At 46.1% G+C, this 22,109-nt stretch overlaps 1 protein-coding gene across 1 annotated transcript; it reads right to left on the bottom strand.

Annotated features, from left to right (window-relative positions):
* Nucleotides 1–452: 452 nt before the first annotated feature.
* LOC125515423 (GDSL esterase/lipase At5g33370) lies at nt 453–2,275 on the bottom strand. Its single transcript, XM_048680893.2, has 3 exons — nt 1,948–2,275; nt 1,711–1,838; nt 453–1,614 (listed from the first exon to the last, which is right to left on the bottom strand). The coding sequence occupies exons 1-3, from the start codon at nt 2,186–2,188 to the stop codon at nt 865–867; spliced, it is 1,119 nt and encodes a 372-aa protein (XP_048536850.1). The 5' UTR covers nt 2,189–2,275; the 3' UTR covers nt 453–864.
* Nucleotides 2,276–22,109: the final 19,834 nt, after the last annotated feature.

The following is a 22,109-nucleotide window of genomic DNA, read 5'->3' as shown; positions in this document are numbered from 1 at the left end:
GAGGTGCCACTGTTTACGAATCAGGCTGGTTGTAATGGTAGTATCATAGGTAGTATCATGCATGCTAACTAGACAAATTTGATGAGGTAACATAGAATTAAATGAAAAAAGAGAGGATTGAGTATCATATCATGATACCGTATCATATTAAATGATATACTACTATGTGTCTTGCATGGCAATAAATAAAGTTAGCTATGATACTAACTTATATACACTACGGATGTAGTATCATACACTAATATCATATATATGATACCAGTATATGATACTCGCCATTACGACCGGCCTCACGACTCAGGAGAGGGAGACCATGCGGTCTACTGCTCCCGACTAGTAGTAGTACTAGCACTAGCCCATGACTTTGTTCCGGTACGTTGTAGTAGCACTTCTGCCCGTCTATATCTCGTCAGATTAATTACTGCGTCATGAAGGCTGGCTAAACTGAATCCTGTCAAGAACAATCGAGAATCCAAATCGACATCCATCGTTCAATACAATACATGAGCATCAACATTCATCACAAGGAGTAGGAGGTTACCTCACAAGCAAACCATGCATGGATATATATATATATATATATATATATATATATATATATATATATATATATATATATATATATATATATATATATATATCTGCTAGCTAGCTGAGCACGCATTATTACAAACTAGCTAGAACCTGCCTGACACGTACAACACACGTACTGAATACATAAACGTTTAATTTCTTGGACAAAATCAAGAAGGCTGCTGCTGCTATGTATGAAAAAGCATCAAGCAAGTGATGGAACTGCAAATGATGGAGCAATCGAGGAGGCTGAGCGACGGATCATGGATGAATGTGGTTGTAGCTAGCTAGCTAGTCGTGGAGGTGTCGGTCGAGGTGGATGATGGTGGAGAGGTTCATGGGGGAGATGTAGTCGGTGGAGCCGGTGAGGTAGTTCTGTGCGATGAGGCGGTTGGCGCGCTCCGTGGGGTGGAAGGCGTCCCAGAACACGTACTCGTCGCGGTTGGCGCAGAGGCTGGACACCATGGTGCAGATGCCGATGCCGTTGAACCGGCCCTGGCCGCAGCAGGCCTCGGTGGCGGTGACGAAGCCGTATGCCTTGGGGTCGGCGATGAAGTCGTCGTGCGCGCGGCGCGTGTTCACTGCCACGAACACCGCGCCGTTGCCGTTCCCGCTGCCGACCTCGGCGTTGAGCTGGTTGAGCATGGCCTCCATCTGCGGGTTGTAGGCCTCGGACGCGCGCTGCAGCTCGGGGTCGCAGCTGCCGTCGAGGCTGTGCATGGCGAGCTCGGCGGGCACGCAGCCGATGGGGCCGACGCCGGTGACGAGGATGCGGCGCGCGCCGAGGCCGTGGATGCGGCGGAGCACCTGCTTGTACTCGGACAAAATGTACTTGATGTAGTCGGGGAGGGAGAACTCCCGGGAGCGGGCCGAGTAGGGCACCAGGTAGTAGTTGTTGACGAAGTCGTTGCCGCCGAGCGTGATGAGCGTCAGCGCGCCGCCGACCACCCGCGCCGCCCGCTCCGGGCCGTAGAGCTTGGCCAGCCGGTGCTTGTACTGCTCGAAGTAGGTCAGCTGCTTCGAGATCCGGATGATGTTGGCCTGCACGATGATGCATTAGAGTGTGTGTACAGTAGGGTTAATTATTGAATGAAGTGTGCATTAAATGATGGATGGATCGGTGAAGGAAGCACGTACGAACTGGATGCCGGTGTCGTTGAGGATCCCGATGCCGGCGGAGGCGAAGTTGGCGCCGACGAGCAGGTTCTCGCCGTCTAGCTCCGGGCTCAGGTACGGCAGCACCGGCACGGATCCTATCTGCTCGCCTGCGTGCAACATTGTTAAATGTTAACCAATCAACCAGTTAGCCTCAACTACAGATACCACCGACGGCCGGTGAAGTGCGTCCATGAATGCACGAGGTCGCTACTCAACTGATGAGGTCGACGACGTTCTTGCCGTTGGAGAACCTCCCCGTGGCACGGTGGTCCGGGGTGTCGATGCCGTAGGGCCACGAGTCGGCGCGCGCCGACGTCATGAGGTAGTTGTTGTTGCCATTGTCCACCAGCGAGTCGCCGAAGATGAAGAAGGCCCGGGCCGCGCTCGCCGACTGCAGGGCTGGGAGCACGCAGACCGCGAAGGCGAGAAGAGCCACTTGCCACGAGGAGGCCGCCATTGCCGCTAGCGCTCCACACTCCACTTCACTCACTTGCCGTAGTATGTGTTGGCGCACCTAGTCCTAGACCTCGTGGATGCACTGAAACGTTGCGTGTCGTCGCCATTTATAGCGGATCTGTCTAGGTAGGCACTTGTGCATCTAGTGACTGACCCTCTTGCTTGGATCATGCATGCCGTCGTCGCCGGAATTTACTCCGCGTGGCCCGGACGACGTGCGGGTTGGTGCACTGCCCCTGCCTCGTCACAGCGCTCGCGCGAGGACCTTTAATTCTCTGGTAATTATGTCCTGTGGTTTACAGTAATTCCTTGCCGGTTTTGGGGTTTGGTTGGTGTGGGCATTTCCAGACGTGCATTGTATCTTTGCGGTTATGCAGCTTGTGAAGTCTGTCACTCCGTCACAATAATGATGAGCTCTGACTGGTCCTACAAAAGGTTTTTCTTTTTGACAAAGAGAGTTTCCTCTCCGATTTTCATTATTAGAAATCACCAAGTCTCACAACCGACACGAGGCTATTGCCAGCTTACATCACAGCAGCAAATCCTACGGTGCACACTCCCTCCTCTAAAGTGCAGACTACCCAACCAAGATACTGACTAGGTTTAACAGATGCCGCCACAACCAGCGCCCCAACCAGCATAACCCTGATAAATCCTACAACACTACCGGACTGCCCCTCTAAGCCGCCGGCCGCCGGCCGTCGCCATAGGCCCCAAACCCGTCGGCCTAGGTCTATGCCGACGGCCACCATCGGCATACACCCATCAGCGTAGATCACGTCAGCGTAGATGTGTCATACCGTCGGCATAGGAAAGCCGTCGGCATAGGCATATATGCCGACGACCTCTGTACGGCCATCGGCATATCTAAGCCGTCGGCAATGATTTCCACCTGACGGCAACCGCCGACGCCGTCAAAACACGACGACAAAGCAGCAACTGCCATGTGGCAGTTGCTGGGAGCTCCTGGCAGCACAGATATGCTGGCGGCTGAGCTGTCGGCATAGATTTCCATCTATGCCGACGGCATCCCTGCCACGTGGCAGCCGCTGGCAGTCCTGGGCATATCTGTGCCGACGGCTTTGCCGTTGGCATAGATCTGTGCTATTTTTTTCTCTGTTTTCTCTTTTTCAATTTATTTTGACATCATTTCGAACCAGAAAATATGGGATTATGCAGAAATATGACAGTTCATCATATAAAGATACTCAAGATCATCATCATCATCTAAAGATCATCATCATCATTTAAACATACTCAAGCTCATCATCTAAAGATCTTCACTACCGAAACTTCATGAACATAAGTATTGCAAGACATGGAACATCGTTATCATCATCTAAAGAAACTAGCAAGTAGGAACATGAAAGGTATGGCATGACGGCCACATGCACGGGTATCATCAACGACATCAAGCAAGACCACCGCCACCAAAACCACCACCGCCAAGACCACCACCGCCAAAACCACCACCACCAAGACCACCTCCACCAAAACCGCCACCGCCAAGACCAACACCACTCTGCCAGATCGGAGTGACTGGGGTCGACAAAGCAGGAGTCGAGCCACCGGTCCCCTACATGTTTGAGAGAAGATTCTAACGGTAAATATGATATGATAGTGTTGAATGAACGAGAACTAGTTTGTCAGTTGTTAGGCAAATGTACTAACCGGACTATCACTGCCTAGTGCCACCCACTCATCGAACGTGGACACGTGTGGGGGTTCTCCCGCAGGTGGTGGTGGGGGTCCCATTTGTGGTGGATCCGTGCGGTTACTCCAAGACGCCAACATAGCCTGGATGTTAGTTAAATAAGCAAACTAGAAGGTCAGAAGGAATGAAAGTGCAAAAGTTTAGCTTGATTTTAAGAGGGCAAAACTAACCATCATCATCTGATGGTTGTAATCATCGTTTGCCTTCACTCATTGCAAGTACTCCCGCACCTCGAGATTCCTATGCTCGACAAAGGCCTTATATGCCTACAAAATTTAGGTTGTTTCTAAGTGAGCAATGCTGACAATAAACTGAGAAAGTTAGAGAGAAAGAAGATAAAGGGGAAGTACTTACAATATGTTGGCGGGCTAAGGGAGGCTGCGAATGCCCCGTACTCTCTAACGGGCTTGGGTTGGTAGCCCGAAGCCGTGTGTACGAGACCGAAGGAGTGATCAAGCCATTGAAACACGAATACTGGCCATGGGGCTTCCCCTCGATGGCCACCACCGCTGTGTCGTCGATCTGAGACTGGGCGACGTCAGGAACATCCGGATGCAACCTCTGAAACTGTTGAGTGTAAGACTCTTGGTGCTCCTCGGTTTTGCCGTAGTACTGGCTCTCGCCGTCCTTGCCATCACTCCGCTCACGGGCCATAACGGTGTCCTGGATTAGGGGGTACTCACCACGTCATCTTCCGATCTGTTAGATTGGGCCGAGGACCCCCATGGCCGTATACTCATGGGCCAGTTCGGACAGCTGCCGCATACAAGGAAGATTCCACAAGACTTGGCGATCAAGACAAGGACTCCTCCCCACCGGCGTATTCGGCTAGAACTCTTGTTATCCTAGGCCTCTGGTGCATTATATAAACCGAGGCTAGGCTAGTTGATAGATCATATACATACAATCATACCATAGGCTAGCTTCTAGGGTTTAGCCTCTCTGATCTCGTGGTAGATCTACTCTTGTACTACCCATATCATCAATATTAATCAAGCAGGACGTAGGATTTTACCTCCATTAAGAGGGTCCGAAACTGGGTAAAACATTGTGTCCCCTGCCTCCTGTTACCATTCAGACTAGACGCACAATTCGGGACCCCCTACCCGAGATCCGCCGGTTTTGACACCGACATTGGTGCTTTCATTGATAGTTTCGCTGTGTGATCGACAAAAGGATCGATGGCTCTCCTGCAGATCAACTGCGACTTCGGCATCCTCGTCACCAGCTCGATTGGTCACCTTGGTTCGACCAAGAACTGCCGCCCGTCTTCGGACGAGGACCTTCATCAAACATCAACTCCGATCTCTATCAAGATCATGGAGGAATCGTCCATGGAGCTCGGCGGCTCAACGTCAACATTGCCCTCAAGCGACCGTGCTGTTTTTCTGGACAGTGAACTCGTATCTGCCGCCACCACCTCCTCGAGTATCGCTTTGACGATCGCTTTGGTGGAATTGTGCGGAATTGAGTCTACAACAACCCTAGAAAATTTCGTCGAGTTCTGATGGAGGAATCTCTGGCAATCCACGATATACCGGAGCCCTGTCAAATCTGGACGGGAATCTGGATGAGTTTAGGGCGTGGTGTCCAGCTTCTAGCTCGGACGTCCTTTGGAAGATCCAACCGTTGATCGGCTGCGGAATTCCTATATCTACCACCTCTCAAAATTTCAGCTCGATCTGACCGTCCAAACTCCGGGAACCTTCTGATTAGTGCATCACTTTTCGGATCTGTTTTCTGCGCGAAAACGAATCCGACCCGAGTTCGTCTTTTTTATGAACGGGATTTCGGACATCCTTTTTGAAGGAAGTTTTGTATGGGGTATTGTGTTTTGTTTCCGAACACATCCCACTAACTTTAAGATCTTTTGAACATGATCTTCAACATCATGCTGGTGTCAAACCAGTCCGGCAATATTGCTCCACGGCTGCCGACCTGCGCTAGACACGTCGTCACTTTGTTGAGCCGAGCTCAACTTCTTCGGATCATCATCTCGGCAAGCCGAACAAGAGTCCGGCATCACAAAGGATAAATCATCACCAACATCTCCGCCCCACGGATTACACGGAGCGGGCATACCGGCATCGCCGCACGGTCGCGTCATCAAGCCGGCATCGACCACATCACGACCTGCATCGGCAGGGCCGCACTATTGCTTCTTCAAGCTGGTGTCCATCACGCCGACCTACTTCGACTCATCGGCTGACATCGAGGCTTCGACATCTCGACTGGACTGGGGGCTTCGCCTTTTCTTCATCAACCTACTCCGGACCCTTCGGCGTCACTAGCCGACCAGCTCCGTCACGTTAGCTGGGCCGAGAGCTTTGCCTCGGCGAGCCAACCATTGCCAGCATTGCCATGCCGTCGTTTTATTGCCCATCAGGCAATGGGTGTGCGGATCGAGTCCTAATTTTGGGAATCACCTTCCTTCGGATTGCTACAACAAATAAACCAGGTGTTATTAATCCCAGTATTTTTTGCTTGTTTGGGTTCATTTTTTCCAAGGAATTATTACTTTGGTTTGTCCGTCATATGTACACAGGTCTATCAAATGGTGGCCGCATTGACGACAGTCGCATGATGGTTCGGTCAGTTTCCGTACATAGTCCGGCGAACGCCGCATCCGGAGCTCGGACCGACCTGCGAATTCAAGCTTTGCCACGCCTTTACCGCATCACGCCGACGCCCTGCATCGACATTGACTTCGGCGCCAGGCCATATTTCTTTCATTACTCACTTTGCATAAATTATTTATTATGCAATGACTTTTTAATTATCATTATTACTATTATCTCCGGTTTGCACTATTTTTTGTGCACGGGAAAATGATCCGGGGACTTCGGCGTCACTCTGCCGGTCTGCATTGACCGTGCTATGTCACCACTTCAGCGTGTCGAGCTCTCCGCTCCGCCACCTCGGGACCGGCTTGGGGGATGGAACCTTGCCCCGCATCAAGCTCGGACCGCGTCATCAATACCGAACACATTAACTAGCTAAGTCGCTTTCATGCTCAAAGCTTTAATTTCTAACTTGTGTTCGGTTCGACCAAGCATTATACTTTTTTGGAAAAAAGTTGCTTGTAAAAAATTTCCTTGTCCAAACTTTGTTTGTGACGCATAAATTCAAATACCCAATTCATTTGGGGGCTTCCTTCATGAAGCTTTTCCTCTTGCATATGATTATACTTGTATGGCTTCGTTCCTTGTTCGTGTATTATGCCACAATATGCACCATATTGATTTAAGGGATTTGCAAGCTGGGTTGCCTTGCTCCTGTGTTTACCCCTACGTTCCCGATTGTTCGGCTAGGGAGTAAAGGGAGCACCTCTGCGATTGTCACGATCGGGTCATCCGAGCCGGACCTCAGACTGGGTGAAGCCGAAAGCTAGCGCTCTTATAGTTTTTAATGATGGTCGGCACACAACGAAACTCCTGAGTACAAAAAATCTATTGCACAAGTCTCATAGTAACAATAAGCACCGAAGAAAGGTATCGGTGGGGGTACTATTTTCTTCGAAGATGCTTCTTACACTTCGTAGTAATATAGCATAAGTTCCCTGAGCGCGCTTTGTCTGTTACAGCCTTATGGCCTGATTGCCTGGTTATTGGAAACACCGTCGATATTCTCGACAGATGGAGTACATAACACTTTTCGGTCCTTGACCGAAGAGGGAGAAGCCGACGGTTGGTTAAGACGCGTTTAAAGTTTGGTTGAACATAGATATGATATAAGTACTTCGGTACATGCAATCATTCTTTTACCCAAGTCACTTGGGGGCTCTTAAATTTATATGAGCCGTTTTATGATAAGTGTTCTTCTTCTTAGTCGTTGCAAAGTTTTATTATTATTTTTATTATCTATCACTCCTTTTTTTGACACGAGCGTGTGGTCACTAGCTGGTGAGCCTAATTTCTCTCTCAAAGCCGCTAGAGTTTAGTTTGCTAAACTGGCCTAATGAGAAGTACTCCGCCCTCGGGATAGGAGGTTGAAGCCGTAGGCTGACCCGCTTATAGTCTTGAGATAGGATGTATCATGTTAAAGCATGACAGAAGCACTTCTTTTGCTAAGGCCAATTTTCGGATTGACACCGAACACTTGATCTTGTTCGGACGTCAAGTTTTTACTGACGTTTTTTGGTTTTCCAAGCTTATGGCACTTTTAAACTATTTGTGTGTTTTCAGCACAAGTCTCGCAGTGCAACGCCGGACACCTTTAGAGATTCGGCAAAAACATTCTCGGATATTGCTATATATGCATCAGTTTCGAATTGTGTCTTCGGTCAATAGTTGGGTTGCCCGGCTCCTGCGCTTGCCTCCTACATTCCGCTTTGTTCGGCTAGGTGTGCAAAGGGAGAACCACTGTGATTGTGCTTCCAGCTCACATGGTTAAGCACCTCAGTGGATAAAGCCGAAAATTGACTATCACAATAAGCGTAAACTGGTCAGCGATCCGATGATGGTGTTAAATGACGGGCCATTCATAACAATGGCCGAAGTGTTTACGGCTTGACCTCGACTGTCGCCGAACACTACCGGGGGCTATTAACCGGCCTCCCAAACTAAATCCTCGATATTTTGCTCTTACATTGGAGCTGAGGTTTCATGATCATGCTTAGCATGACAACCCAAAGAAAGGAACCGATAGCGGGACTATTTTCTTTGGAAGACATTTCTTCTGATTAAACAGTAATATAACATATCTCTCTACGTACCTTTGTTTATAAAACCGTGTGGCCAGATTGCCTTGTTTGTCGTAAATCTTTGCCCTCATAAAGGCTTTATAAAGTAGGACAAACACTCCTCGGCTATTGGCCGAGGAGGTGGAAGCTGATGGTCGGTCAACAAAGTTTTGTACAATGCGGATCCGAGCATTAATGACGTAAAGTACTTGGATACATAGAGTCATTACACATAATTTGTGATTTTACTATGCATATCGATCCTTAATTCGGCCACCCGTGCCCGCATTAAGGCTCGGGGGCTACTGGGCTTCGGGCTTATTATTTACAAATATTAAAGGGGCACATCGATCCCCTAATCTGGTGTTGCCACCCGACTAGTGTCTCGGGGGCTACTGCATTGCCTATTCAATGCAGAAAATTTTATGTGCAATATAGTTTCCGAGGAGATTTTGATCCTCAGGTTGGTCGGCCGCACCCAACCTGAGTCTCGAGGACTGAGCACGCCTCTTTTAGTGTCTCGAAGTATTCTGCTGAGCTAGGACTTGATCCTCAGGCCGATTTTGCAAATCAGCCTGAGTCTCAGCGGTTACTGGGATCAGCGGTCTTATGTCATCCTTCATGTGCATCTCGGGTTTTAGACCGATACCCACCTTGAGGGCTACTAACTATATATCTCGGCAGAGAATAAATTGCACCAATCAAAAATATTGACAAAAATCGGCCCACATCGGGACTAAAGCTCGGGCGCTAGCGGCTGGCTCCATAGAGGGCATTTCCGTCATTAAGCTCGGCTAAACTCCTTCAAACTTCTTTGAACCAAGGTGATTTACGACACCTCGGATACAGTCCGGCGTTGGAGCTCGGATACAGTCTGGCGTTGGAGCTCGGATACATAGTCCGGCGTTGGAGCTCGGATACATTCCGACATTAGAGCTGGGAAGCGGTCCGGCGTTGGTGCTCGGCTGCAAAAGATACCTCAAATGCAGTCCGGCGTTGGAGCTCGAACGCAAAAGGACGCTGCCTCCCGGGAACAAATTCAAACCCGAGGTGTGGCATAAAAATAACAAGGCATTGATAAAGGCCGGAAACTTAAAGGGGCTCCTCGGATACCCGACGTGTAAACTCGCCGAATGCATTTCGGTGATCCTCAAGATCGAAGATGAGAAGATTTGTTGAAACCAGTTTTCAAGACCGACGATCGAAGATGAAGAACGGTTCGGAAGAATCGAGGAGCGTCCCTAACTTGAAGACCGGTTCAGGGGGCTACTGACGGTGTCCTGGACTAGGGGGTACTCACCACGTCATCTCCCGATCTGTTAGATTGGGCCGAGGACCCCCATGGCCGTATACTCATGGGCCAGTTCGGACAGCTGCCGCATACAAGGAAGATTCCACAAGACTTGGCGATCAAGACAAGGACTCCTCCCCACCGGCGTATTCGGCTAGGACTCTTGTTATCCTAGGCCTCTGGTGCATTATATAAACCGAGGCCAGGCTAGTCGATAGATCATATACATACAATCATACCATAGGCTAGCTTCTAGGGTTTAGCCTCTCTGATCTCGTGGTAGATCTAGTCTTATACTACCCATATCATCAATATTAATCAAGCAGGACGTAGGGTTTTACCTCCATCAAGAGGGCCCGAACCTAGGTAAAACATTATGTCCCCTGCCTCCTATTACCATCCGGCCTAGACGCACAGTTCGGGACCCCCTACCCGAGATCCGTCGGTTTTGACACCGACAGGCCAGCTTCCATGACTCAATGTCTGAGAGCAGCCGCTTCAACTTGTCCTCCTGCAACGTCGGCGTAGAAGTTAGCCATACATAAGAACATGACAGTAAAAAGAAGAACAAAAATGCATCATGCATATAGATATACCTTCATGGCTTTGAAGCCCCAGTGGTTCCTGTTTCCTTGGCCACATGTCCGGTCTTTTCCACGGCTAGCACGGGCCTTACTACTCTTGGCAAAAAACTATGCATCCTCACCGAGCCACCTATCCACCAAACGCGCTCATCCATCATCCTTTCCAAAGCACCAGGGAGGAATAACCTACATAATGTAAGCATGACATGTGAGCACGAAATGATGATATTGACTGCTTATATGTTGGAATGAAAAGTCTCTAATATTACCTTCATGTACCGTTCCCTGTTCAAGGTAAGTCCTTGCTTCTGCGCTTCACTTTTGCTCATCTTTTGATGAAGGTAGGTGTGGTAGAAGTGCGAGACGGCAACCCAGCGCACCTCGTACTGCTACTGACGAGCTTTCTTCTTCGTTGCAGCCAGCAAGACCACGTCGGCTTTGGCCTTGTGCTCGTCAAGAACTCTATAGAATTGCTGCAATCATGCATAAAACCAGAAGCAAACAAAGCATGCATTGAGTGATTGGATGATAAACTATGAACGAAACTGAAGACAAGTGATTCTGAAGAGAACTTACCCAAAATTTGGTGACCACGGCCCTAGCGGCCGTCCCGTACTCTGCGTGGCTGGAAGCCTCGTAGTGGGCCCAACTCGTGGCCAAAACCCGCAGCTGCGGGTCCCTGTCTGGCCACGGGCAGAATAGGCCCGGCCAAAACTCCTTCAACAGGACAGTAATAAGGTCGTTCGGTTTACGACCCTGTCCGTGAAGGATCCAGTTCCTGCAAAAGAATCAAAGAATTAGCATGTGTACACTAAGAAAATGTTGTCATGTGTTCAAAATATGATTGAGAGGCACTTACTCTCTCCCCTTGGGTTCAATGAGCCACTTGTTGGCCTCGATAGAAGGTGGTGTAGGTAGTTCTGCAATACCACGCAGCCACCCCTTCGGAGCACCTGACGGAAAGTCTCCCCACAACTCGGGGTCAACGTCCCCTTCACCCTCCTCCTCGCCCTCCTCCTCCTTGAAGGAAATATGCCCTAGAGGCAATAATAAAGTTGTTATTTATATTTCCTTATATCACGATAAATGTTTATTATTCATGCTAGAATTGTATTAACAGGAAACTTAGTACATGTGTGAATACATAGACAAACATAATGTCACTAGTATGCCTCTACTTGACTAGCTCGTTGAATCAATGATGGTTATATTTCCTAACCATAGACATGAGTTGTCATTTGATTAACAGGATCACATCATTAGAGAATGATGTGATTGACTTGACCCATCCATTAGCTTAGCACGATGATCGTTTAGTTTGTTGCTATTGCTTTCTCCATAACTTATACATGTTCCTAAGACTATGAGATCATGCAACTCCCAAATACCAGAGGAACACTTTGTGTGCTACCAAATGTCACAACCTAACTGGGTGATTATAAAGGTGCTCTACAGGTGTCTCCGATGGTGTTTGTTGAGTTGGCATAGATCGATATTAGTATTTGTCACTCCGATTGTCGGAGAGGTATCTCTGGCCCTCTCGGTAATGCACATCAATATAAGCCTTGCAAGCAATGTGACTAATGAGTTAGTTGCAGGATGATGCATTACGGAACGAGTAAAGAGACTTGCCAGTAACGAGATTGAATTAGGTATTGAGATACCGACGATCGAATCTCGGGCAAGTAACATACCGATGACAACGGGAACAATGTATATCGATATGCGGTTTGACTGAGAAAGATCTTTGTAGAATATGTGGGAGCCAATATGAACATCCAGGTTCCACTATTGGTTATTGACCAGAGACGTGTCTCGGTCATGTCTACATAGTTTTCGAACCCGTAGGGTCCGCACGCTTAACATTCGGTGACGATCGGTATTATGAGTTTATGTGTTTTGATGTACCGAAGGTAGTTCGGAGTCCCGGATGTGATCACGGACATGACAAGGAGTCTCAAAATGGTCAAGGCATAAAGATCGATCTATTGGATGACTATGTTTGGACATCGGAAAGGTTTCGAGAGAGTTCGGGCATATACCAGAGTACCGGGGGGTTACCGGAACCCCCCGGGGAGTCCATGGGCCTTAATGGGCCATAGTGTAAAGGAGGAGGAGGCGGCCAAGGTGGGGACGCCCCCCAAGCCCAATCCAAATTGGGAGGGGGGTCGGGCCCCCTTTCCTTCTCTCCTTCCCCCTTCCTTCCCTCTCCTACTCCAACTAGGGAAAGGGGAATCCTACTCCCACCGGCAGTAGGACTCCCCCCTTGGGCGCGCCTAGGAGGCCGGCCCTCTCCCCCCTCCTCCACTCCTTTATATATGGGGGAGGGGGCACCCCATAGACATAAGTTGATCATTGACCCCTTAGCCCTGTGCGGTGCCCCTCTCCACCGTAATCCACCTAGGTCATATCATCGTAGTGCTTAGGCGAACACTACTAGGGAAAAGCCTAACAGCAGCGCGGGTTTTAGGCCTATCAGTAGCGCGGGTCGATGCGCTATTGATAAGGTGCTATAGCTAACGTATAGCAGTAGCATGCCTCCGCCCGCGCTACTGCTAAATCGGCTTAGTAGTAGCGTGTTCCTGGAGGTGCGCTACTGGTAATTAGTAGTAGCGCTTCTCCCTGCCCGCGCTGCTACTATTATTTCGTATTTTATTTCTTTTTTATTTCATGTTGTATTCGTACACCTTTACACAAGTTTTCATACAACAGGAATTTAGAAATTGTTTTGAAATCATAATGAGTTATTACATCACGGGGTGAAAGAACCGTGGACTAGTTTCAAGTGGATGGACATCCACTTGAAACTAATCCGTGGTTCTTTCACCCCGTGATGTAATAAATATCATCATCATCATATCATTAACAACTTATCATCATAATACATCATTGTCATATAACACCTCCTCAAGATCATCCTTTTCATCAATGAGACATCACATAGCAAATTGGTCACTAGTCGTAATCACAAGTACTCCTCGTCATCAACTCTAACACATTGTATCACATAATAAACATATTGTACCTCATAGGACCTACTACATTCTCTTAGGACCTACTATATTATCTAAGGTAAAATAGCAAAAAACAAGATAGCCCCTGACTCTCCATTATGGAGAATGGAGATTATCCTGTCTCCAATTCTTGCCTTTCGCTTAATGTTACTTCCAAGAACCTCCTTGCGAATGTCCAAACATTTTTTCCATTCTTTGATTAGCATGTGTTCACCGGTTTTAGAAATCCGATATGCACAGGTGAGCTCTTTAGATTGACCTGGCTGTAGGTTCATAACTGCAAGGCGACCATTCTGATACATTAGATGAGGCACACAATCCATCGGGATTTCCTGTTGAAAAACATAGTAATAACTTCGTAGTTAGCAATGATGTACTAGTTTTAGAAGTATGCTAAAGATGCACGGATGTCGTAATTGTAAAAAATGTTACCAGGGTATCTCCATAGAAGTTACCGTGGTTCAACACGTGCACTAGTGGCACGTATTCACGATAATTTGGAGGAGTTCGATAATAGGTATTGTAATTCTCAAGAAAAGTACAATAAGCAATCAGATGACTTTTCTCCTTATAAGTTAATTCGGAGCCATCAATGTAGTGGGTTTTGTCTACCATCTTCTGCACATTCTTTGAAGATTCAAAATAAGCTGTCAATGGAAATAAGCTGTCATCTATTTTGAAATAAACAATATAAATTAGTTAATAACTATGTTTGAGAAACTCACATTGCGGTAGAATCGGAAACGTATCAACAAGGACCCAAATGTCCATATTGTCTTGCTCGATGTCAGGATTACCAAGATCCATGGTGACAATCATACCCTCATAAAAACCATACATTTTGCAAAGTGCTTCCCAATTTTGGCAACCAAAATGGGTTACGCTCTGAGAATTGTACAGATTTACTTCAAAATCGATATCATGATGGGTCCTTAGGTGTATTTTTTTTGTTTCAAAATTTTCATGGTCTTCAAAACCCATCCTCTCCAAGACACAACGTCTTGCATGGCATGGGATAAGCTAGTCGAATTGTAAAAGATGAAAATTAGACGTTGAAATTGTTGAAGTCATGCTTAATTACGAAAAAACACTTGTCGTTGTTGTGTACCGTTTCAACATCGAAGGTCTCCTCGAGCTTAATGCTGAAGCGCCGATCTTCATCCAGCTCAACGAACTTGTCGCACATACCTCGATCGTCGTGGCACCAGCTGCACTCCCCCGGGAGACTGTCGTCGTCCGAGTACGACATTTCCTACGTTCATAATTCAAATATTAAACTTGTACAATTAAATATATGTACTAAAAAACCTAAATTAGATCATTATTTTTTGAGAAAATCCAGGCCACTCGATATTTCCTACATATTCTAGCACAAGTCATGCCAGAATTCACGGAAAAATCTGGCATGACCTTTGCTAAAAAAGGACATATCAAGCGCCTGAAATTTGCCGGAACGGAAATTAATCAACACTCCGGCAAAACATAGGCCACTCGGAGGTGTAACCAAAACATGACCGGGCACTCCGGCAAAACAAGCGCCTGAAACTCATAAAGGACTCATATTGACATGGAGATTTGCCTGGTCTCACCTCGAGGTCGGAGGGGGTCGGTAACGGGGACGACAGCGGGGATGATGGAGGGGCTCCTTGATTTCTGCAAAAGCAAAAACCCTATTAATTCAACTAGTACATCCCGAATAATTGCTTAAACTAAAAAATAACAACAGATATGACATGTTCAACTAGTTCTATTAATTCAACTAGTTCTTACTAAATATAAACTTACTATAAATAGAAAAAACTAGTTCTTTCTAAAAATAAAGTAGTTCAACTATTTATTTTAATTTTCTTACTAAAAATACATTAGTTCTATTAATTCAACTAGTTTATTAATTTACTTACTAAACTAGTTCAACTAAAACTAAACTAGTTCTATTAATTCAACTCGTTCTTACTAAATATAAACTTACTATAAATAGAAAGAAACTAGTACATCTACTACTACTAATTAACATCTACTACTGCTAATTATACAACTAGTTTACCATCACTACTACTAATTAATATCTACTACTATCATTATCTATGAACCCTAAATTAACATCTACTACTACTAAAATCATCTACTAACTAAGCAAAGACAGAGGGGGTGGGGGAGGGGTGGGGGGCTTACAGAGAGGGGAGAGACGATGGCGGGGAGGTGCTCGGTGATGGAGGTAGGGGCGGCGAGAGCGGGCTCGGGATATGGGAGGCGGCGGTCCTGGGCGGGCTCGGGCGGCGGCAGTGAGGTCGAGGGCGGCGACGATGAGGTTGAGAGCGGCGGCGGGCGGCGGCGGTGAGGTTGAGGGCGGGCTCGGGCGGCGGCGGTGAGGGGAGGCTCGGGCTCGGGCGGCGCGGCACGACAGGAGTAGGGGAACAGGGGGGAAAGGAGGACTTAGCGAAATTTTGAGCCGGGGGTGGTGGTTAAGTCGAACTAGCTGTAGCGCTCGTAAGGAAAACGCGCTATAGCTAACTTATTTATAGCGCGTTTTACATAAAAATGCTACCGCTAATGGAAGCAGTTATTTCTTTTGTTTATCCCAAAATCAGTAACGCCTTATCCTGAAAAAACGCTGTAAGTCTAAGCAATGTGAAAACATCAAAAATATACATTGGTCATCATTGATCTTTTTTGTGTAGAATCTAAATAGTCAACATGAATCCTCACTGTACCTGTATAGGTACAGGCGAGGATTCATGTTGCAGCTACAAATCATACACATATAGTTCAATGAAGACCAAGTGCTTGAGATAGGTTGAGAAGTAACATATTTAAGGTGGTAAACACCTTGTTCGCTTAGCGGTATGGGACTAAACTTAATTAGTTGCGATGATACTTAGCTGCAGCGAGTTTTTAAGAAAAAATGCTGCTACTAAGTACTTTAGCAGTAGCGTGTCCCCCGGAAGGTCGCTACTACTATATCTAGCCGGGAGGCAACACCGTGGCAAATATAGTAGTAGCGCTTGTTCCGCATAGAGCGCTACTGCTACTTAGATATTAGTAGTGCTGCTCTCTAGAGCTCGCTACTGCTAATTAGCAGTATCGTCTGTTTTTAAACCACGTTGCTGCTAAGATTCGGTGTATAAGGTTTTCCCTAGTAGTGGAAGCCCTGCGACGATAGCTTCATCATCACTGTCATCATGCCGTCGTGTTGCCGAAGCTCTCCCTTGACACTCAGCTGGATCGAGAGTTCATGGGATGTCACCAAGCCGAACGTGTGCAGATCACGGAGGTGCCGTACTTTCGGTACTAGGATCGGTCGGATCGTGAAGACATACGACTACCTCAACCGCGTTGTCATAACGCTTCCACTTACGGTCTACAAGGGTACGTGGACAACACTCTTACCCTCTCGTTGCTATACATCACCATGATAGATCTTGCATGTGCGTAGGATTTTTTTGAAATTACTGCGTTCCCCAACAGTGGCATCCGAGCCAGGTCTATGCGTAGATGTTATATGCACGAGTAGAACACAAAGGAGTTGTGGGCATGGGTATATACATATTACTTGCCTTCACTAGTTGTTTATTGATTTGACGGTATTGTTGGATGAAGCGGCCCAGACCAACATTACGCGTACGCTTACGTGAGACTGGTTCTACCGATGTGCTTCGCACATAGGTGGCTGGTGGGTGTCAGTTTCTCCAACTTCAGTTGAATCGGATTCAATGAACAGGGTTCTTTCTGAAGATCAAAAAGCAATCACTATACTGCGTTGTGGTTTTTGATGCGTAGGTAAGAACGGTTCTTGCTCAGCCCGTAGCAGCCACGTAAAACTTGCAACAACAAAGTAGAGGACGTCTAACTTGTTTTTGCAGGGCACGTTGTGATGTGATATGGTCAAGACATGATGCTAAATTTTATTGTATGAGATGATCATGTTTTGTAACACAGTTATCGGCAGCTGGCATGAGCCATATGGTTGTCGCTTTATTGTATGAAATGCAATCGCCATGTAATTTCTTTACTTTATCACTAAGCGGTAGTGATAGTCGTAGAAGCAATAGTTGGCGAGACGACAACGATGCTTCGATGGAGATCAAGGTGTCAAGCCGGTGACGATGGTGATCATGACGGTGCTTTGGAGATGGAGATCAAAGGCACAAGATGATGATGGCCATATCATATCACTTATATTGATTGCATGTGATGTTTATCCTTTATGCATCTTATTTTGCTTAGTTCGGCAGTAGCATTATAAGATGATCTCTCACTAAATTTCAAGGTATAAGTGTTCTCCCTGAGTATGCACTGTTGCTACAGTTTGTCGTGCCGAGAAACCACGTGATGATTGGGTGTGATAAGCTCTACGTTCACATACAGCGGGTGCAAGCCAGTTTTGCACACGCAGAGTACTCGGGTTAAACTTGACGAGCCTAGCATATGCAGATATGGCCTCGGAACACTGAGACCGAAAGGTCGAGCGTGAATCATATAGTAGATATGATCAACATAGTGATGTTCACCATTGAAAACTACTCCATCTCACGTGATGATCAGACATGGTTTAGTTGATATGGATCACATGATCACTTAGATGATTAGAGAGATGTCTATCTAAGTGGGAGTTCTTAAGTAATTTGATTAATTGAACTTTAATATATCATGAACTTAGTACCTGATAGTATTTTTCATGTCTATGTTGTTGTAGATAGATGGCCCGTGCTGTTGTTCCGTTGAATTTTAATGTGTTCCTAAAGAAAGCTAAGTTGAAAGATGATGGTAGCAACGACACGGACTGGGTCCGTAACTTGAGGATTATCCTCATTGCTGCACAGAAGAATTATGTCCTGGAAGCACCGCTAGGTGATAAACCCGCTGCAGGAGCAACGCCAGATGTTGTGAACACCTGGCAGAGCAAAGCTGATGACTACTCGATAGTTCAGTGTGCTATGCTTTACGACTTAGAACCGGGACTTCAACGATGTTTTGAACGTCATGGAGCATATGAGATGTTCCAGGAGTTGAAGTTAATATTTCATGCAAGTGCCCGGATTGAGAGATATGAAGTCTCCAATAAGTTCTACAGCTGGAAAATGGAGGAGAATAGTTCTGTCAGTGAACATATACTCAGAATGTCTGGGTACCACAACCACTTGACTCAGCTGGGAGTTAATCTTCCTGATGATAGTGTCATTGACAAAGTTCTTCAATCACTGCCACCAAGCTACAAGAGCTTCATGATAAACTATAATATGCAAGGGATGGATAAGACGATTCCTGAGCTCTTCGCAATGCTAAAGGCTACGGAGGTAGAAATCAAGAAGGAGCATCAAGTGTTGATGGTCAATAAGACCACCACGTTCAAGAAAAGGGTAAATGGAAGAAGGGGAACTTCAAGAAGAACAACAAGCCAGTTGCTGCTAAAGTGAAGAAACCCAAGTCTGGACCTAAGCCTGAGACTGAGTGCTTCTACTGCAAAGGGACTGGTCACTAGGAGCAGAACTACCCCAAGTATTTGGCGGAGAAGAAGGATGGCAAAGTGAAAGGTATATTTGATATACATGTTATTGATGTGTACCTTACTAATGCTCGTAGTAGTGCCTGGGTATTTTATACTGGCTCAGTTGCTAACATTTGCAACTCGAAACAGGGGCTACAGATTAAGCGAAGATTGGCTAAGGACGAGGTGACGATACGGGTGGGAAATGGTTCCAAAGTCAATGTGATCGCCGTCAGCACGCTACCTCTACCTCTACCTTCGGGATTAGTTTTAGACCTAAATAATTGTTATTTGGTGCCAGCGTTGAGCATGAACATTATATCTGGATCTTGTTTGATGCGAGACGGGTATTCATTTAAATCGGAGAATAATGGCTGTTCTATTTATATGAGTAATATCTTTTATTGTCATGCACCCTTGATTAGTGGTCTATTTTTACTAAATCTTGATAGAAGTGATACACATGTTCATAGTATTGAAGCCAAAAGATGCAGAGTTGATAATGATAGTGCAACTTATTTGTGGCACTGCCGTTTAGGACAAATTGGTGTAAAGTGCATGAAGAAACTCCATTCTGATGGACTTTTGGAACCACTTGATTATGAATCACTTGGCACTTCCGAACCATGCCTCATGGACAAGATGACTAAACCTCCGTTCTCCGGAACAATGGAGCGAGCAACAGAGTTATTGGAAATCATACATACTGATGTATGTGGTCCAATGAACATTGAAGCTCGCGGCGGATATCGTTATTTTCTCACCTTCACAGATGACTTGAGCAGATATGGGTATATCTACTTAATGAAACATAAGTCTGAAATATTTGAAAAGTTCAAAGAATTTCAGAGTGAAGTGAAAAATCATCGTAACAAGAAAATAAAGTTTCTACGATATGATCATGGAGGAGAATATTTGAGTTATGAGTTTGGTCTTCATCTGAAACAATGCAGAATAGTTTCGCAACTCACGCCACCCGGAACACCACAATGTAATGGTGTGTCCAAATGTCGTAATCGTACTTTATTAGATATGGTGCGATCTATGATGTCTCTCACTAATTTACCGCTATCGTTTTGGGGTTATGCTTTAGAGACGTCTGCATTCACATTAAATAGGGCACCATCTAAATCCGTTGAGACGACACCTTATGAACTGTGGTTTGGCAAGAAACCCAAGTTGTCGTTTCTTAAAGTTTGGGGCTGCGATGCTTATGTGAAAAACCTTAAACCTGATAAGCTCGAACCCAAATCGAAAAAATGTGTCTTCATAGGATACCCAAAGGAGACTGTTGGGTACACCTTCTATCACAGATCCAAAGGCAAGACATTCATTGTTAAGAATGGATCCTTTCTAGAGAAGGAGTTTCTCTCGAAAGAAGTGAGTGGGAGGAAAGTAGAACATGATGAGTTAACAGTAACTGCTCCCTTATTCGAAAGTAATTCATCACTGAAATCAGTTCTAGTGATTCCTACACCAGTAAGTGAGGAAGCTAATAATGATGATCATGAAACTTCTGATCAAGTTACTAACGAACCTCATAGGTCAACCAGTGTAAGATCCGCACCAGAGTGGTACGGCAATCCTATTCTGGAAGTCATGTTACTTGACAATGACGAACCTACGAACTATGAGGAAGCGATGATGAGCCCAGATTCCGCAAAATGGCTTGAGGCCATGAAATCTAAGATGGGATTGATACGTCTCCGTCGTATCTATAATTTTTGATTGTTCCATGCCAATATTCTACAATTTTCATATACTTTTGACAACTTTTTATACTATTTTTGGGAGTAACATATTGATCCAGTGCCCAGTGCTAGTTCCTGTTTATTGCATGTTTTTTGTTTCGCAGAATATCCACATCAAACGGATTCCAAACGGGATAAAAACTGATGGAGATTTTTTTGGAATATATATGATTTTTGGGAATAAAAATGCACGCGAGATGATGCCCGAGGGGGCCACGAGGCAGGGGGCGCGCCCCAGGGGGGCAGGCGCGCCCTGGGCCCTCGTGGCCACCCCGTAAGGCGGTTGATGCCCTTCTTTCGCTGCAAGAAAGCTAATATCCCAATAGAGATCGTGTTAAAATTTCAGCCCAATCGGAGTTATGAATCTCCGGGAATATAAGAAACGGTGAAAGGGTAGAATCTGAGAATGCAGAAACAGAGAGAGACAAAGAGACATATCCAATCTCGGAGGGGCTCTCGCCCCTCCCACGCAATGGAGGCCAAGGACCAGAGAGGAAGCCCTTCTCCCATCTAGGGAGGAGGTCAAGGAAGAAGAAGACGAAGGGGCCCCTTCTCCCCTTCTCTTTCGGTGGCGCCGGAACGCTGCCGTGGCCATCATCATCACCGCAATCTTCACCAACAACTTCACCGCCATCATCACAAACTCTTCCCCCCTCTATGCAGCAGTGTGACCTCTCTCTTAACCGCTGTAATCTCTACTTAAACATGGTGCTCAATGCTATATATTATTTCCCAATGATGTATGGCTATCCTATGATGTTTGAGTAGATCCGTTTTGTCCTATGGGCTATTTGATGATCAAGATTGGTTTGAGTTGCATGTTTTATTATTGGTGCTGTCCTATGGTGCTCTTCGTGTCGTGCAAGCGTGAGGATCCCCGCTGTAGGGTGTTGCAATACGTTCATGATTCGCTTATAGTGGGTTGCGTGAGTGACTGAAACACAAACCTGAGTAAGGGGGTTGTTGCGTATGGGATAAAGAGGACTTGATGCTTTAATGCTATGGTTGGGTTTTACCATAATGATCTTTAGTAGTTGCGGATGCTTGCTAGAGTTCCAATCATAAGTGCATATGATCCAAGTAGAGAAAGTATGTTAGCTTATGCCTCTCCCTCATATAAAATTGCAATAATTATTACGGTCTAGTTATCGATTGCCTAGGGACACATAACTTTCTCGTAACAAAAAGCTCTTTACTAAAACTAACCTAGTTGTTTCTTTACCTAAACAGCCCCTACTTTTTATTTACTTGCTCTTTATTACCTTGCAAACCTATCCAACAACACCTACAAAGTACTTCTAGTTTCATACTTGTTCTAGGTAAAGCGAACATCAAGCGTGTGTAGAGTTGTATCGGTGGTCGATAGAACTTGAGGGAATATTTGTTCTGCCTTTAGCTCCTC

Source organism: Triticum urartu, chromosome 6A, assembly GCF_056163025.1.
Source record: "Triticum urartu cultivar PI428250 chromosome 6A, HENAU_Tu73, whole genome shotgun sequence".
NCBI classification, from domain to species: domain Eukaryota; kingdom Viridiplantae; phylum Streptophyta; class Magnoliopsida; order Poales; family Poaceae; genus Triticum; species Triticum urartu.
This window is presented reverse-complemented; position numbering and strand designations above follow the sequence as displayed.

Bases quoted from the DNA above. Each gene is read 5' to 3' on its own strand.
- LOC125515423 (XM_048680893.2), bottom strand. From the start codon at position 2,188: ATGGCGGCCTCCTCGTGGCAAGTGGCTCTTCTCGCCTTCGCGGTCTGC. The intron at 1,839-1,947 runs GTTGAGTAGCGA...TGTTGCACGCAG, and splicing joins GAACGTCGTCGACCTCATCA to GCGAGCAGATAGGATCCGTG. The intron at 1,615-1,710 runs GTACGTGCTTCC...ATCATCGTGCAG, and splicing joins ACGACACCGGCATCCAGTTC to GCCAACATCATCCGGATCTC.